General features: G+C 35.5%; 1 protein-coding gene and 1 long non-coding RNA gene across 5 annotated transcripts in view; one reads left to right on the forward strand and one right to left on the reverse strand.

Moving 5' to 3' along the window:
• LOC143678814 (uncharacterized) overlaps positions 1 to 19437 on the reverse strand; it is a 461187-nt gene that overhangs the window by 288611 nt on the left and 153139 nt on the right. The window lies entirely within an intron of this gene.
• Positions 1 to 19437, forward strand: part of NUF2 (NUF2 component of NDC80 kinetochore complex) — a 58335-nt gene that overhangs the window by 31424 nt on the left and 7474 nt on the right. For 2 of the 4 annotated variants that reach the window (XM_077156760.1, XM_077156761.1), the window contains exons 13-14: positions 44 to 179; positions 6662 to 7337. In XM_077156760.1, the coding sequence (XP_077012875.1) occupies positions 44 to 179; positions 6662 to 6796 (271 nt within the window). In that variant the 3' untranslated portion in view covers positions 6797 to 7337. Of the gene's footprint in view, positions 1 to 43; positions 180 to 6661; positions 7338 to 8724; positions 9547 to 19437 lie in introns of those variants that run through there. The other 2 variants (XR_013174036.1, XR_013174035.1) reach the window with 2 other exon arrangements.

Consider the following 19437-nt stretch of genomic DNA (forward strand, 5'->3'; position numbering starts at 1 on the left):
TGCTTAAGAGAAATTATAATTTGAATGTTTCCTTTTCTTTTAGAGATTGCAATAAAGTGCAAGAAAAAAGAGGTGCTGTTTATGAGCGCGTAACCACAATTCATCAAGAAATCCAAAAAATTAAACTTGGAATTCAGCAACTAAAAGATGTTGCTGAAAGGGAGAAACTGAAATCCCAGGTGAGAATGTATTCATAATAAATTAATTGCAGATAATCTCATAAGTTTAAAAGGTAAATTTTGAATCTTACTATGAAGATTTTGTCAATTCTCTGAAGTAGAAATTGACCCCACAGTTCCTTTGCTTTTATTTCCACTTATAGTACCTTTTCTGTTATCCTTGGTTTGCATGCCTGTCTTCCCCAAATCTTTTTTCTTATCTTTTTCCTCCTGTCAGCATGTAGCAGAATACCATGCTTGCAGTAAGAGTAAGTACTCTGTAAATGTTCTGAATTTACTTGGTAAATGAATTTAGATGGTGATTTTCAGCAATGTCCTCTAAAAACTTTCTACATTTATTTATTTTTCCTGTAAAAGGATATCAAAGTTATTCTGTAGCATCAGTGTTAAACGTATTTGAGTTGTTACCTGAAACAAACAACTTAGATTGGTCCCTGTTTGTTATGAGACTTTTAATGATTTCTTTATCACTGTTACCTAAAATTATTTTATTTTTTGTTTGTTTTGAGTATATGTATCTTAAGGCTTCTTAAACATTCTTCAGGTTAATGAGGATGGGTGTCTTGTGTTCTACATTTTTGCCTTTCAGAATGCTAATACAGTGCTAAACATAAAATATTTACCTGTTCTGTCTTTTTCTTAATTGCCGCTGTCTCAAACAAGTAGTCTATTCCTGATGCATTTTTACATCTCCATTCTCTTCCTAACTTTTGAAGTTTGGCTTATATCTTCAAGACTGTCCGAAACTGCTGTACCAGAGATCACTAATAATAGCCTGTTTTTATGTAAAAATCCCTTGGTCTCTTTTTTTTTTTCATTCTTGACCTTCCCTACATTGACACCTTAGATCCAGGTTTCCGAAACCCTTTTTGTTCAGCTTCGGAACCTGCTGAATGCAATATACCAGAAATGGGTTGGCTTTTATAAAGGGGATTTATTAAGTTGCAAGTTTATAGTATTAAGGCCATAGCAATGTTCAAACTAAGGCATCCAGAAAAAAAGATACCTTGACTCAAGAAAGGCTGATGGCATCCAAAACACCTCTGTCAGCTGGGAAGGCACTTGACTGACATCTGCTCATCCTTTGGCATCTGGTTTCAAACAGCTTCCCCAGGGGCATTTTCTTTCTGCATTTCCAAATGTGTAGGCTCTGACTTGTCTCTCTCTCTTTGAGCTCTTTTAAGAACTCCAGTAAACTAATCAAGACCCACCCTGAATGGGTGGAATCATGTCTCCATCTAATCAAAGGGTCACACCCATAGTTGGTGTGTCACATTTCCATGAAAGCAATGTAATCAGAAGGTCCCAATGTAAAATATTGAATCGGGATTAAGAAGGCATGGCTTTTCTGGGGTACATAATTTCAAACTAGCATATAGGGTCTAACTATAATTGATGAACCAGTTGCTAGTATAAGCACCTTTTGTCTATCAGTCACAGAAGATGGCCATACCTGCCTTATTTCACTGTTAGCTTTGTGCATGCTGTGTCTCACCAATAATGTTTTAAGATTTTTTGACAATAGTAATCGTGTCTTTTACCTTAGTATGCTATGTCCAACCATGCCTGGAACAGTGCCTTATATATAGTATACTTTCCATAAATATTTGTAAAATTGGAAGGTCATCTAGCATAGTGGCTCTTAAAACTGGATATGTGTTGGAATTCAGTGGGGAATTTAAAAATTGAAAAAAAAGTTCCATGTAAATATATTGAATTAGAATCTCATGCAATAGAGATTGAATCTGTATTTCTTAACATGGCTTCTGTGATCCACTGATACGTTCTGCTTAATTGCTTTCTAGTATAGAGCTTATTACCACACAAGCTTTCACTATAAAGGACAGCTTTATTTGTTAAAATGTTATTTCTTATTTTCAGCTTTTAAAATATTGATTTCTGGGCGGGCCGCGGTGGCTCAGCGGGCAAAGTGCTTGCCTGCTATGCCGGAGGACCTCGGTTCGATCCCCGGCCCCAGCCCATGTAACAAAAACGGAGAAACAGAATACAATAAAACAAGAAAATGTTTAAAAATGTTTCCCTTTCTTCCTTCCTTCCTTCCTTCTATCCTTCCTTCCTTCTCTCTGTCTTTCCTTTAAAAAAAAAAAAAAAAAAAAAATATTGATTTCTCTACTATAGTGAGCCAAGTTGACTCTGCAACAAATCTATACCCTCTTTTCTTAATAACTCTTTGGACGTTTGATCATGGGTTCTTTCAGCCTTTTCTTATTCAGGTTAATAGGCCCCATTTTTCCAGTCATTCTTTATATAGCTTAATTTTCAGATTCATTGCTATCCTGTTTTCTATCCTGTATTTCTTGCTTGACATTATTTCGTTTAGAATGTTGAGCCCAGTACTAAACACAGTCCTTCCAAATAATGGTGTGGCCAGCCCCAGAGCACAATGCTTCTGTTAATGAAGCATGATATTGGGTAGGATTTTCAGTAACAGCATCTTCTTGCCCTTGGCTCATGCTAAGCTTGTAGTCAATTAAAGGACCCCTACCTGTCCTTTCAGGACAGGGTAAAATGTTCTTACCCTATTTTAATGCAGTTATTTTTTTTAACTTTTAATTTTAGGATTTTACCATTATTTCTCTTAGGTTTCATTTTATTTCAACAAAGATTTCCAAAATATCTCAAAGTCAGTTTAAATTTACCATTCTGTCATGCACATTAACTATCTTTCATTGTTTATTGTCAGCTGCAGATTTGATCAACATATCTCCTGGTGCAAAATCTTTATGAGTCAGTGTTCTCCAGAGAAACAGAGCCAACAGGAAGCATGTGTGTGTGTGTGTGTGTATTAAGAAATTTATTTTTAAGAAATGCTCATGGGAGCTGGCGAAGTCCAAATTTACAGGGCAGACTAGAGGCTGAAATTCCAGCAAGAGTGGTATTTTATTCTTGCGACTGAATTCCTTAGGCTGGAAATTCAGGAAGGAGTGGAGGGTGTAGTCTTGAGGCAGAGTTCCTTTGATATCTGAAACTTTTGGTTCTTGCTGTTGAGACACCAAATAATTTGATGAATCCACAATATTCGTGATAATCTTTACTTAAAGTCAATTGATTGTAGATGCTAATCTGATCTATGAAATACCTATGCAGTAACATCCAGGCCAGTATTTGACAAAAAACTGAACACCATAACCTAGCCAAGTTGACACCTAAAATTAAGCATAACACCAAGGTGAAAATGCTAACTAGAACTGGGCCCTGTGCTGTCTTGTATTGTTTTCTTCAGAGTGGCACAGAACTATTGACCAAAACTTGGTATAGTTCAACCTGCTAAGTTCTGACCATTGCCTAATCCATATCGTGATATCCATTTGTTCCAAAATAGCATGGGAAAGTCTGTACTTACTTTGGTGAAATTTTAAGATATGTGTTGTTAAAGAACTCACTTCAACTTACTTCATAATCATAATCATCCTTCAAGAAAAGGAAAGAAGGATATGTTAAGATTGCCAAATTGTTCTTTGTGCAATTCTGTTGGATGTTAGTGATCACAAAGCTATTCTTTCCAATAGATAATTAGTCTCTTTGAATTTCAGTTCTCACAATTATTTTGATAACTTTCAAATCTGTATTCCTTATTTGGGCCATTCACTTCGTTTCTAATCCTATTTTAACTGCCTGACGGATGTTTTCAATGGATTATTGTATCACAGCAAAGGACATTTATAAAGCTATATTCAGCATCTTCCCACATCTTCCCCTTCAGATTTTCTCTCCTACTCCCTTCCCTTCTCCTACTTCCTCTTCTTCCCTCCCTTTTTCTTTCTATGTCTCATTCACTTATTTTTTTCATGTATCTCAATGGCTCTTTTTCACCCCTAAGAATTGATTGAAATTTTGTACTTGCTTTAGATAATCATGGCATTCAAGCAATCACCAAGTTAATTTCATATTTTTTTTACATAATGACACTGTTCATGTTTATCCCATTCTCTATTTGTACTTCTAATACATAAGTTTGTACTGCTCATGTATTAGAGCAAAAATTGCTAAATTTCTTCCTTGTCCTTAGATTCTCTTACATCAAATATGCCCTGAATACCAGGTATTGCCAAGTTTAACTTGCTAAAATATCACTCTTGTCACTACACTTTCTTGTTCACAGGAGCGACTTAATTTCCTGAAGTTTATTATTTATTTAGTCAACAAATGGCTTATGCATCTATTATATGCAAATTCAGTAGAAATCATATTCTCTATATAATGTTCTCTGACTACTTCAGGTACATTTGATTTCCATTTTTTCTCAACTACCATAGCACTTCTAGTCTGTTCTGAATAATCTGAATCTGTGCTACCTAATGGGGTAGCTATTAACAACATGTAGCTATTAATATTTATATTTAAACTAATTATATTGAAATAAAATTAAATATTAAGATCCTCATTCACTGTAGTCAAATTTCAAGTGCTCAATATCTAGTCTGAACTGGATTACATGTTCCTTTAAGGTAGAAGGCAAAATTGTGTCTTCTGCTGTACTTTTGTACTATTTACAGTACTACTTGTAGAAGATACTCAATAATGTATTTGGTTGATGAATTATTACATACTATGGGATAGATGGCTAGAGTAACTATACAACTCCATAGATATTGTTCAGACTTAAACTTCCCTGATTGGAAAAGTGAGATAATTACCTAAACTAACACTGTCCAATAGAACTTCCTGCAGTAATGGAAATGCTCTTCTGCACTGTCCATCATTGTAGGCACTAGCCACACATCACTATTGAGTGCTTGAAATATCAGTGCAACTAAGGAACTGAATTTTGCGTTTTATTTAAATTAAATTTAAATAACCAAATGTACTTAGTGGTTACCATACTAGACAGCTTAGAACCTAGTCTTAAAATTTAAAAATATTTGACATTGATGAATCTTACAACAGTAAGACTATTATGTGAATTAATATAAAGTTTCACTTGGATATAGAATTCAATTGGAAATTCTAAAATTTTTAGCATTATGAGGGGTATGATCTATTGCCATTACACATACTGTGATAGTTGGCTTAGGATCTCAAATGTTTGCTTTGCTTCAGTGTAGGTGTCTCTGGAATTGGGCTTTAATGGTTTATTCAGTTGTTTCTTTAGGGTATTGGTTAGCTTAGATATTTACAGATTTTATCTCTGTTTAACCACACTTAATTTTAAATTTCTTATAAGTAGTAATATCTTTCTACTAAATGTATTCAGCTTTTTTCTTTAGTATGAATAAATATATACTCCTACAGAATTGGGAGTTGAAATTGACCTATAATTGCTGAATGTGCTGATTTTTTAAAAATTGAGTTCACACGAGCTAACACCTAACTCACTTTATTTTTCCTGCCATATTTAAGAAATAAAGCCTTCAAAATTTTTTTTCCCTAATGTCTCATATACTATCATAGTTGTGGTAATTTGATGCCTTCTTAAGATCTTGAAAAATCTAAGCCCACGCTTCTCTCTATTTTTACATTAGGATTTAATAGGTCTGTGGATTTTTGGAGAATATTTAGATTTAGGCATCTATTTATATTTGCGTAATCTAGAGCAGTATTTCTCAGACTTGTCTTGGGGGGCAGAGTCACTGGAAATAGTGTTGCTCTCTTTTGGAATACTGGCTTCATACTATTTGAAGTTGTAATCTTTATAATTTACTCAAGATCCAATAGTTTCTGCACTAGAATTTAAACTACAATAAGAAGTAGCCAAAATCATAGGTTTAAGAAAAATGTAATGGGAGACACTTAAAATTGAGAATGCTGTATGACTGGTAAGTGGTGAAACACCTCGTGTAACTTTGCAGAATACCACTCTTTCTGGTATGGTTTGAGAATTGTTTTGTCTAAGAAAATCAGTAATGAAAGGGGATAAAAATTGCATTGGTAAACAGAGTTAGAAGAAAATGCAGGCTATTTCTTTTACTTAATCTATAATTTTTTTTTTGCTCTCATTTTAAAATTCTTAATACATCCATAATAAGTTTAATAATAAAACTATCACTTATAGTAAAACTATCTGATCAGTTTGTTAAAACAATTCTAAGAAAATATTAATTTATTTTTCAGTCCTAGATTACTTATTAAGTCTGTTTACCTGTCTTTTAAATGATCAGGTTTTAAATGCAGAGCATATAGTTATCTACAGTGATCCTAGGTTCTTGCCTGGTAATCATGGAAAGTTCCAAAGAAAAAAATTTTCCTTGATAATTATATATGTATTTATTTGTTAGTGCCTTAGAATCCTAGCCTTTACTACCTCAGTGCTTTTTTCTAAGTAGCAGACTTTTTGATGTGCCTGTATAGCTTGGAAATAGATTTTTAATCAGAGCAGGCACCTTGTATATGTGTGTGGTATGTGTATATATATGATAGTTTAGGTTTTAAAATAGTAATAAAATGAATGAAACTGTTGGAATTTATGTAACTCATTTTTAGTTTGTTGCATAGATATTTATTCTATTTCATTTTCTACCTAGGAAATATTTCTAAATTTGAAAACTGCTTTGGAGAAATACCATGAAGGCATTGAGAAGGCATCAGAGGACTGTTATGCAAAGATAGATGAAAAAACAACAGAACTGAAGAGGAAGATGTTTAAAATTTCAACCTGATCAACAAAATTCTATCTCTTTTTGCGAATGGCTTGCCATCTTTCAATTTTCTATTCAGAAAAGGAACAGTTAAGTTGAAACTAATGGCAGTATCAGAATGACTCAATAAGATAGGTTAGTCAATTTTTATATACTCTGATAGGTGGTTTTATAAGATAGGCATTTCATGTAGACTTTTATTAACTTATAATTAAAATAGTTTGTGCAGCTATTCTTGTCTCTCCTCTGTCCCTTTTTTAAGTAGTGTTGGAGTAAAACAAAAATAGTTGATTTGAAATATATAACTTTTCTGTTATTATTATGGCTTTTGCTGCTTTGTTTGTTGACATGCAGAGGTAGAGCATATATTGAACCCTGGCTATGTGTTAAAAAATAAGCATTATGGTTGGGATCTCATTTGATTGCCACTCAAACAACTCTAGGTAGATATTTTTATTATTATTTTATAAATGAAGTAACTATGAAAGATTAGGTAAATGACTGAGCCATAATTTGAACTGTGCTCTGTATGATACCAAAGTCTATAAATGATTCTACTGTGCTACACTTTCCAGTTGAATTCTTTGAGAGAAAGTTTCAATGTGGTAGTCTAATTCTTCATTGATGCCATTGGCATTGTGATGAGGAAAATGAGTAAAACTCATGAAGTGCTTAGAGTACTGCCTGGTATGTGGTAGATGCTCAGTGTGTATTATCTATTATTAGATTTAGAGTCATTGGAATTCTGGGTACTGTTCTCTGTCAGAGATTAAAGAAAAGTATTATAGGTAGAAACCAGACTTTCAATAAGAAGAAAGCTCTAGAATGGGAGGAATGGCAAAAACCAGGTATCCAGAGAGAAATAGATCAGGGTATAAAATTGGCTATTGTCCTTTCCCTTCCTTGCTTCTTTTTGAGTAGTCGCAAATTTTAACCAAAAATAAGGTCTGCCTATAAAACTAGTTAGCAGATAAATGTGATCAAGTCTCTCAGATCTAAAACAATTTTAGCCTTCCTAGATCTTATGTCCACCTTTAGCTACCCTCTTTGTTTTTCACAACCAAGTTTCTAGAAAGCCTAATGTAAACTTGCAAATCTACTTCATTGCCTACCCACCGTGATATTGTTCCTTCTCTCTAGAGTAATTCTCTGAACTTCTAAGGTCTTCCCAAAGTTTCCTAGTTTCCAAAATTCTGTGGACACTTTAGTCTTTATCTTCTTTAATTCTACCTGTCGAATACTTTTTTTCCTTTGGTTTTAGTAACACCATTCTCTTGGTTCTCTAAATTCTGTTTTTTCCTTTGTAATGCTTTTCCCTGAGGGCCTCTTCTCTGTTCATCTATCTGTGTTCCTGTGCTGTCCACTGCTGCTCTATGCTCTTTGAAAACTTTTATCTGCATCACAGCTTTATTCATGAATTAAGTATCCCTGCAACTTTTATAACATGTATACTTCATTACATTTATCATATTTCTTTTGAATTTTAAATGAAAAATAAGTAAGCTTTTGTGGATGAAAACTTTCATAATCTAGACTGTCTCTTCTGCTGTCACTTCCCATTTGAACTTTATCCTTATGTTATACCAAAATCTTTTAGTTTCCTTAGCACCTCACATTTCCATTTATTTGCATGTTTCTTCCTTCTATAAGTGTTGTCTTTGAATGTTCAATCTGGAGGGGCGCAGTTTTCAAGTTTTAGTCCAAACTACAGCTGTACTATCTTTCCTAACTATTAGTTAGGCTTTTCTTTTTTTTTTTTTTTTTTTTTTTTGTTCTCATTATTTTCACTATAATTTGTGTCATTATATTGTAATTAGCATATGTTTTCACCCTGCTAGAGATTGTTTCTTGAAACCAATGACTTTATTTTTGTACTTTTTGTATTGCATAATACCAGGTATCTGATAGTCACTTAACTGTTTATAATGATTATCTATTTTTCTCTACAGCAACCAAATAATATACACACTGAGGCCTGGTTTATCTTAACCTAGCAAGAAACACTTAATCTTTTATGCATCTAAACGTCAACATAAAACTACTGTTTTCTAGTAATCTGATATCTTCATTTATCTGTTTTGCCCCAAACACAGCCTTATTCAAGATGTCCTCACTTTAATCTACATGTTGAACCCATATATGACTATTTTGATTGAAGAATAAATTATAAAATGTTGAATGTTTTTCCATGGTCTACTTGAAAAATGACTATTTGGGCCATATAACTTTTTCAATTTTATTAATTTAGGTGAAATTCATACTCTGAGGAAGAAACAGGCATCTCTTGTATATGGTATGTGCTGGGACTTGATCTTAAAGGAAATGCTGTGTAGATAGACTTTAGTTATCTTTTGAGTCCAGCTACTCAGCTGTATGTAGAGCAAATATTTAATTTCAAGTTCAACTGACATATTTCAAGGAGCTAATCCATTTTATGACAAAGCAAGGGAAATTGAAATATGCACTTTGCCGACAGAAGTTAATACATCTGACTTTAGTTTAACGGGATATTTCCTATTTTTAGTAAGACCAGAAAAGTTTTATATGAAATTCCATTTTGAAATTCAGGGCCTGCCACCTATTTCAATTAAGTTGGCTCACCCTTTGAAATATGCTTCTCATCTTCTTATTCATGTGCCACCAGGGGGCATAACACAACTTTGATAACCAGTGCTAGAATAGTATCAGTTTTAAGGCTTGAAACATAAAAGCTGAAAATTTTAAAGTGATATTAACAACACAAAGAAGTGTCAAAAAGAGTAGTTTGTTTAGAGTCTACATAAGTTTTAAATGATAATAAAATTATTTTAATTTGCTAAAAGAATGACTCATCCCAAGGCTCCAATTCTTGACTTTGTGCTTATCATCTTTTTTTTTTTTAATCTAAGTTATCTTCCTAGTACTTGGTTCAAGATTTTTAATTCAGATTCCTTGCAACTCTTGAAATTGTATTTTCCTGAGACAAAAATTTGAAATACTAGGTGGGCCATGGTGACTCAGCAGGCAGAGTTCTTGCCTGCTACGCTGGAGACCCAGGTTCATTTCCTGGTGCCTGCCCATTAAAAAAAAAATTGAAATACCCAAATAATGAACAAAGTGACCCTCCTGGAATTGATGTATCTCAGTGTGACTCACTGTCACCACATAGATCTCCCTAAAATACAAACCTGATCATCTCTTCCCACTGCTTTGAAAATTGTTTCATTTCAGGATAAAAGTCATACCACTTTGAAGGAGGGGAGGCCAATATAGTGTAGTACAGTAGTTCTCAAGCTCTAGTGTGTATTAAATTGGCCTGAGGTGCTTATTAAAAATACCACACCCTCAGAGATTTTGATTTGGTGGTCTCTGGGCATCTACACTCATAACAAGCTCACTAAATGTTTCTAATGGCAGTGATTGGTTAGGATCACTTTAGGAAGCCTTGCTATGTGATTAAGAGCATCAACTTTAGAATCAGACCTCATATTACTCTCTTGCTTATAAAATGGGAATAATAAATATAACTCAGGCTAGTAAGGGTTGAGTGAGATGTTGGAAAATAATTAGCACAGTGCCTGGCACACAGGAAATACACAAGTGGTAGCTAGTACTGTTATAAAGATAACACTATTAGTAGGTTGCTCCAGGGGCCAATTTTATGTGCTTTATCTTCTTTAGCACCCCTATCGCAATCCCTTACATCTACTAGGTAATAAATGAATAAATGTTTGCTGAATTAAAGAACTTAATCTGATTGATCAAAATGAGCACAGAGCTCTAAAGAAAATCCTTTTAAGGAAAGAAGTCAGCTTTGTATTTTCAGGACAAAGCTCAAAGATTGTGATAGTTTTATCTTACCAGAGGAAAAAGCAATTGCACTGACTTAAAAAAAGTGCATGCTTCCCTTGGCTCCACAGGGGGTCACTGCTGACTCCTTTTTCCAGGTTGAGAATAGTTTTAAGGATTGCTCTGCAATAAAGCCAGTTCTCAAAACTTGGGTTACATCAGAATATCCGGGAAAGCTAAAACAGATTACTGGCCCCTACCCCCAGAGTTTATAATTCAATAGGTGTTGGGTGAGACTCAAAAATTTACACTTCAATCAAGTTCCATACTGCGGGTTCAGGGATCACATTTTTAGAGAACAACTGCTTTAGGGAAATCCACCCACAACTGGCTTAATTTTTTTCACAGGTTTTCTACAGCAGTGCTTCTCAAACTTTAATGTGCCTATGAATCACATGGAGATCTTGTTAAAATGCAGATTCTGGTTCGGGAGGTCTGGGTGGGGCCTGAGATTCAACATTTCTAAAAAGCCATTTGATACTGATGCTGCTGGAACACAGACTACACTTTGAAATAGCAAGGATTGACAGTCTTTGCTACTTTTCATCATTTATCTTACTTTCATTTTACCAAGTTCTTTGCCCTGTAAGAAAAGCCTGAGATGATGTATGGAAAATGTTTGGCACAGGTCACACTGCATAGTCAAGCACTTTATAGATGTTAGCTATTATTATGATGAAGCATTTAGTGTAGTGGTTAGGAACGTGGATTTTGGAGAGAACTGTGAATTCCATGTTTGGAATTCACAAGCTGTGTGAACTGGGGTACAGTACAGAATGTCTTTGAGCTTTCAGCTCCTCATATGTTGGGATTCTAGTGGTTCTTACTTCACAGGTTGTTGTGTGTGTTAAGTCAGATAATATATACAAACTACTTAGCACTCTTTGTAAAGAGTGTAGATGATTATCATACTAGGAGAAACTTCTATCGGTATATCACCACCCAGGCAAAGGAGAAAGCCCTCAGAAAATATTGAAATGCTGAAAACCATTTAGAAGACTAGATTTTTAGAGGAAAAAATATAGAATTGATATCTTTTCAAAAGTTCTTAGAAACCAATCACATTTTATCAGAAAGGGCAAATTTGTTTTCACATAACCAGGGTCTTTCAAGCCAGAGCCCATAATTTATTTTTCTACCTACACAATTTAGCACATAATAGAAACAAAGTTGATATTTGGTGACTAAATGAAGAAATCCTACCATATTCAACAATGTAATAGGTTGTCTCACAGTAGTTTCTCTCACTAATTTCATGTTTTCCTTAGAAGGTAGTTGTATCACTGTTCTGGTTTTAGCACTGAAAATCACATGTGCCAGGAAACCCCTCCATATCAGGCAAACCAGGATGGTTGCTCTCTCCATGTAGCCCTTATTTGCTACCCTGCTTTTGTACCCCATTATTAGACTTTTCTTACTTAACAGAATTTAGACCCCCTCTTCTTCATTCAGCAACTCAACAGGCATTTACTAAGAATTCATTATATACCAGGTCCAATTTGGGGAAAACAAGGGGGAAAAAAAGATATTTCCTACTCTAGAAATATTGATGGACATTGTCAGCTCTTTGAAGACTTTCTCCATTCAATTACAGTAATCGTCCTTTTTGCCAAAATCCCTGCTATTTATCCATTGCTATATAACAAATTATCCCAAAACTTAGCAGCTTAAAGCAAAAAGCATTTATTATGTCACATGCTTTTTGAGAGTCAAGGAATCCAGAAGGAGCTTAGCTGGGTGGTCCTAGTTTAGGACTTCTCAAGAGGTTGCATTCAAGCTGGGGCCTCAGTCAATCTGAAGTCATCTGAAGTTGTAAAGTCTTGAATGGGGCTAGAGGATTTGCTTCCAAGATGGTTCACTCAATTTACTGCTAGCAAGAGGCTGGCTGTTGTCAGGAGACTTACAATTCCTCGCTAGATGGGCTTTTTCAGGGCTGTTTGGCATGGCAGCTGGCTTTCCCCAAATAGATTGATTGCAGAGAGAGCTCTCAACCAAGATGGAAGCCACAGTGTTCTTTAATAACCTAATATTGGGAGTGGCATACATCATTTCTGCCATATTCTATTGGTCACACAGACCAACCCTGGTACAATGTGGAAGGGAACTACACAAAAGTGTGAATATGAATACCAGAAGGCAGGGATCCTTGGGAGCCATCTTAGGAACTGGCCACCACAATCCTCAATCCTTGCATCAGGGGTTCAGGGATTCCATCAGCATGAAGGAAATGTCATTTTAAGGTGAAATTAGGGGATTGTTCTTTGATTATCCTGTTCACACTGTTGAATAAATCTCCTCAGCATATTACTGAATCTTTCTAGCATACCTTTTTCTTGATTAGAACTTTATACTTGTCTCAGCTAATCAAAGTACAACTCAGTAAGTGGAGCAATCATTATCTCCTATGAAACAAATGCAGAACTTTGGTTCAAAGATTCTTAGTGACAACTTGCTGATTTGCTTTCCCCAAAACCTAAAAGCCCAATGTCCTCATTAGTTCAAGTCTGAACCACTTAGATGGCATTGAACCCTCTTTAACTTTGATCTAAATTATCCTTAATGAGGTAATTTTCCTCATTGGTTTCTTCATACATTAGGGCAATATTGCTAGTTACTTCCAAAGAGGATCTGATCTTCTTCTAACTTGTAATAAAAACAACCTGACATTTACTAACGATATTTTTGGGATTAAGGACCTATAGTTTGAACTCTACAAACGATACAATTTCAAGATTTAGATCTGGAAAAATTCAGGAAGCTCAATTTAACTCCTTCCCTGGCACTCTTATATAAGAAATACAAGTGTATCTTTTTCCATCTCATTCTATTGTGGTAGTACAGTGGTAGAACTCTTGCCTGCTATGCAAGAGACTCAGGCTTGATTCCTGAGACATGCACTTCCCAAAAAACAAACAAGCTAATGGAACAAAAAACCCCAACCAACCAAAAATAATTTAACAAATGGTGCTGTAATAATGGGATACTCAAATGAAAAAATATTGAACTGTGACCCTGCCACACAGTATACAGAAAAAAAAAAGTCAGCAGAAGATCTTCTGCAGGAGCGATAGCTGCTATGGGCATCTCCTAGGTGGGTACTGCCAGAGCAGGGTCCAGCCCTGAGATTCTAAGTGCCTTGTAGACTTTTCAGCTTCAGCTATGACTTTCAGTCTCATGTTCCTTCTCTTGAATCACTGCCTGACTCCTTGAATGACTGATTCTTTGTCAACCTTTTCAGTGTGCTCAGTTACCATTATCTCCTTCCTCCACACTTAATCTCTTGTGACTAACCACTATCCTGAAATTAGAGTTAATATTTCCATGACTTTTTTTGTGAAATATAACATATTCCGTTAATTTCTTTATACTTTTGCTACCTACATGAATCATCCCTAATAAAATGTAGCATCATTTGCACATTTTAAATCGAATGGTATACTTTCTATCTTCTTATGAAATTATCTTTTTCCACTCAATAGGGACAACTTAACACTGAGGATTTTGTTTTGTTTGCTACTGTATCCGCAGCACCTAGAATAGTGCTTGAAACAGGATGCACTCAAATATTTTTTGAATGAATAAGCATTATAGTTTTAAGCTATCTCCATATTTATATATGTAGCTCTTCTTCATTTTCACTTCTTTATAGTATCCATTGTTTAGCTAGCCACTTACTCCTGTTATGGGCTATAGGTTGCTTCCTTTCTTTTCCTATTGTAAATGTGCTGTGCACTATGCAAATATACTTATGTTATTTCTTTATGTACACATGGTGAAATTTCTCTGGGATATATACCAATGAGTAAAATTGTGTCATCTTCAAATTGGCTTTACCATTTTACAGTACCACCAGTGACATTTGTGCATTTCAGTTATTTCATATCTTCATCATTACTTGGTAGTATCCCACTGCATGTTTCCCATTGTGATGGATGTGAAATTATATTTCACTGTGACTTTCATTTTTATTTCTTGTTAACTAGTGAGGATAAGCATCTTTTTAAATATTTATTAGCCATCCATGTTTCCTTTTTGGTGAATTACTTATTCATAATATTTTTTTGGCCATTTTTCTATTTGATTGTTTGTGTTCTTGTTGCTTTCAAGAATATTAAAAAAAAAATTCTGTGTACCATGCTTTGCCAGTCGTATACTTTGAAAATGTTTTTTCCCTTTCTAGTCCCTGCAGCACTTTTTTTAAGCTTTCATTGCCCAACGGAACTGTAATTTTTACTTTAATCCCATAGGTTGTGAGGTCCTTGAAGTTACTTCATTCATGATTAGGGCCTAACACTGTGGCTTGTACTTATGAGGGCCCAGTAAGTGCTTTTTGATTTTGGAATGGATAGGGTTTTTTCCCTTCAAACAAGAGAAAAGCAACTGGAGTGCAGGGGTCAGAAAACTACAGACCAGGACAAATGCAACCCACTACCTGCTCTGTAAATAAAGCTTTATTGGAACCAGCCATTTCATTTGCTTATGTATTGTCTACGACAGCTGTCATGCCGCAACCTCAGAGCTGAGTAGTTGCAACAGAGACCATATGGCCCATGAATCCAAACATATTATTGATCCTTTACAGAAAAAGATTGCAGACCCCTGGTCCAGTAGATAAAGATGAATGCACTGAGAATTATGCACATATTTAAGGCTTTAAAAGAATAAGTACACCTAATCTCTTTTCTGCCACTTAACATTTGCCAGCTTATTATTTTGTAACAACTCACCTGTCTTAAACAACTGAATATGAAAATATATAGTATGTTTAAAGACAGTTTGAATTAATTTGGGCCCAAAATAATACTATCGGCTTCCAAACAATGCCATTCTACTATCTTTAATCCACCCATACAGAAAATGGATCTTATTTCATAAGAATTTCTACCAAAAAAAATGTCTCCGGCAGCATCAGCTACTTAAGGGTAGGGAACTGTCTTTGGATTCTTTTGTAATCCCTCACCTCGCCCCTCCCCCAGCACCTCCATTCAGTGTTGTGCTCATTGAGGTCACTCCATAAACGTTGACTTATGTCTGATAGTATATGGTGCATTGGTTACCAGGTTGCACTTTGTAGGAAAGAACTGGGGCAGACAGAGAGGGTCTAGGATGGGGAAGAGTGGAGGGTCGGGTGTGTGGAGGAGGAATAGAGGGAAGGAATGAAGGAAGAGAGCCCTAAAGCATTTACTAATTTACCACTTATGGGGCTGCTGAAACCGCTTTCAAATTTTGCAGCCTTTGACATTTTTGCAATTTTTCTATGTTCTTGCTGCTGTTCCAGGACCATAGATAAGAAGCCCTTAAACCTTGCTCTGTTCTGGAATAATGAGATTGGAAAGAAAAGATCTTTTTCATCTTTTTACCATTAAAAAAAAAAAAGCTAGTCAAAGCCCTGCAGTTCAACAAATATTACTCATGTCTTGGCAAGAAGAAAAGGGGACTTTTGAATTAAAAAAATGGAAAAGATGAACACAAGAGGCATTGTTTGCATATCAGAGAAATTAATCTACATAGGAAACTGTAAGAGCCTGCAATTCAGAAAGCAAAGAATTAGGACAGCCCAGCTGAGAATAATTTTCTAGCCAGTTAATTTAATTGCATAAATCATTCCTTTGTTAGCAATAAAGAGATATAATTAAAATGAGATTGCTTCTAGTTTCTATTCTCTAGAAACTAAAGGAATTGATTTTGGGCAAAGCAGTCTTCCAAATACTAGATCGGCAAATTACATTTACCTTTTTAGAAAAGCTAAATTATTTTGCTGTAATATCATGGTGGGTTTAATTAATTATAGATCTGCCATATGATCTTAAGGAAATAGTTTATTTAATGTCCTTAGAACAGAAGTTTGCAATCATGTATGTATCCCTGTGGTAGATGGTGTGCAGATTTTTACAAACAGGTCAGAAGTTTAACAGGCAGCTGTCAGAAGGAATTTGAGGCAGTATAACGATTGTTTAGGGTTTTAGTTAGCTGTCCTTGTTTAAAATAAAAAACGCCACTATTTAGTATTGCATAATTTAACTGAACTCATTAAGATTGGCTTTATTCTAAAATTGCAACTGGTAATTATTTGCTGTCTCTGAACCTTTGGGATTTAAAGAGCCTATAATTGTCTATTTAAATAGGGGAAAAATCAGATCAAAGAGGGATGCAAAAAGTCTCCTACTATAAAGCACAGGTCTGCTGATCAGTCAGTTAAATGTCAGAATTGTGAGCTGTGACAGAGAAGAGCTCATTTTCATGGTAATGAATCTGAATTTTTAAAAATGTGCTAAACCATACTTGCTTGCTCTATATATCTGAAGTCCATTGGCATCACTTGGCAAAAGAGATGTGTAGAGAGGTGGGAAGGATCCCACCAGTCTTCAAAGGAATTTGAGGAAAACCATGCCCCATTCTAGGACAGACATTGTGGGTCTCTAACCCCATCGGAGCCTCAGAGAGGCCAGTGTCTCTCTTCCTGCTTCTTGGTTATGATTGTAATATGCCTAGAAACGTTTTGTGCTAGATAAAATATTTGGTTTAGCTTTTGGAGGTTTACATGTATTGACCTTTTAGAATAAGACATGCATGCCACATTTTATCAATATTTCTATGGCTCATGAGAAGAAAACCAGGAGAAAAAATTAGCCCAGGACACAGGATAAATTAGGTCTCCCCTGCATGACTTCTGCTCAGTGAGGATTTCATACCAAAGAAGGTGGAGAATAAGGAAGGCTATTCAGACGTTCTTTGACTCTGGACAGTTTTTTGAAACTCACTCCACAGCACAGAACAGTTGGAGCTGAGCTTCCTCTGCTTAAAAAGTCAGCAGAAGCAGGGTACAAGGGTAGTTCAGTGGTAGAACTCTTGCCTGCTATGCAGGAGACTCAGGCTTGATTCCTGAGACACGCACTTCCCAAAAAACAAACAAGCAAAACGAACAAAAAACCCCAACAAACAAACAAAAAAAATGTAACAAATGGTGCTGTAATAATGGGATACTCACATTATCCCATTAAAAATATATTGAAATGTGACTCTGCCACACAGTATACAAAAAAAAAAAAAGTCAGCGGAAGATTCCAATCTTCTGCTGGAGCAATAGCTGCTATGGGCATCTCCTAGGTGGGTGCTGCCAGAGCAGGGTCCAGCCCTGAGATTCTAAGCGCCTTGTAGACTTTTCAGCTTCAGCTATGACTTGCAGTCTCATGTTCCTTCCTCGAATCACTGCCTGACTCCTTGAATGACTGATTCTTTGTCAACCTTTTCAGTGTGCTCAGAGTTACCATTATCTCCTTCCTCCACACTTAATCTCTTGTGACTAATACTTGAGTAGGCTTTTCAACCAAAATAACTCAAAATTAATGTTGAGGTTACTCTTCAGATGTCCACATTTATTTGGAATGTCTGCATTGCAGAATTAATGTGGGGAATATATTTAGTAATAAAATGAAGTATTCAGTCAGAATTAGATTAAGGATTCTAAGTAACATAAAAATCCTTAGATTATATACTTTATCCTAGAATAGGATAAAGTTCTTTATTTTAGAATCTGAGTTTCAATCTTATCCTGATTCTAGATAATCTCTGCTATTTAGTCCCAAATGTAGACAATTTGTGTTCTGCTCCTATAAATCGTTTTTCTTATTGTTTTACTTTATCCACATTAATCAAATGGGAATTCTGACTTGCCCCAACAATAATGTTAGGTTGATCATAAATTATATTTGGTCACTTTATTGATGGATGTACAAATAATGTTGCTAATTAATTGGATAAGTCAAAGGATGTCCTAAGGAATACACCCAGTCCCATATACCTCATGAAGATATATCTAATGGCACATTATAAGGTATAAGAGTATTCAGAATATCCTGGGCCAACTACTGAGGGCTAAGGTGATTCTGGACATCATCTGGATATCCTTATAACACAAAGTGTGTCATATGCCACTAACTTGGATTCTTGAAGAAGGGCCTTAGGGACAAAGAAGTATAATGTTGCATGTTTAGATCAGGTGTAAGGGGCAATTTATCAGCAGTTCCTTGTAAAAATCTCTGGCTTTCCTACCTTAGGACTTAGATCCTTCTCAGTTAGCTGATCTGAACCAGGTCATAGTGAGCTGATAATTTAGTAAAATTTTGCATCAGTACTATAAGTCTTTCATATGACAGTCTTTGAAAATAGATTAAAAATATCCAACATCTCACAAGCATTAGATGGGCCCATAAGGAGTTTAAGGGGCTGTGCTGGTTTGAAAGGAAGTATGCCCCCTAAGAAAAGCTGTGTTTTGATATAAATCCCATTTCTTAAGGGTAGAATAATCCCTATTCAATGCTGTGTATTTGAAACTGTAATGAGATCATCTCCCTGGGTGATGTGATTTAGTTAAGAATGGCTGTTAAACTGGATTGGGGGATGACATGTCTCCACCCATTTGAGTGGGTCTTGATTAGTTTCTGAAGTCCTATAAAAGAGGAAACATTTTGGAGAAAGAGATTCAGAGAGAGTGACATTGCAAAGCAGAGAGTCCACCAGCCAGCGACCTTTGGAGATAAAGAAGGAAGACGCCTCCCAGGGAGCTTCATGAAACAGGAAGCCAGGAGAAGATGCTAGCAGATGATGCCGTATTCACCATGTGCCCTTCCAGCTGAGAGAGAAACCCTGAACTTCATTGGCCTTCTTGAACCAAGGTATCTTTCCCTGGATGCCTTTGATTGGACATCTCTATAGACTTGTTGTAATTGGGACATTTTCTCAGCCTTAGAACTGTAAACTAGCAACTCATTAAATTCCCCATTTTAAAAGCCATTCTGTTTCTGGTATATTGCATTCTGGCAGCTAGCAAACTA

This window comes from Tamandua tetradactyla, chromosome 4 (assembly GCF_023851605.1).
Source record: "Tamandua tetradactyla isolate mTamTet1 chromosome 4, mTamTet1.pri, whole genome shotgun sequence".
Taxonomy (NCBI): Eukaryota; Metazoa; Chordata; class Mammalia; order Pilosa; family Myrmecophagidae; genus Tamandua; species Tamandua tetradactyla.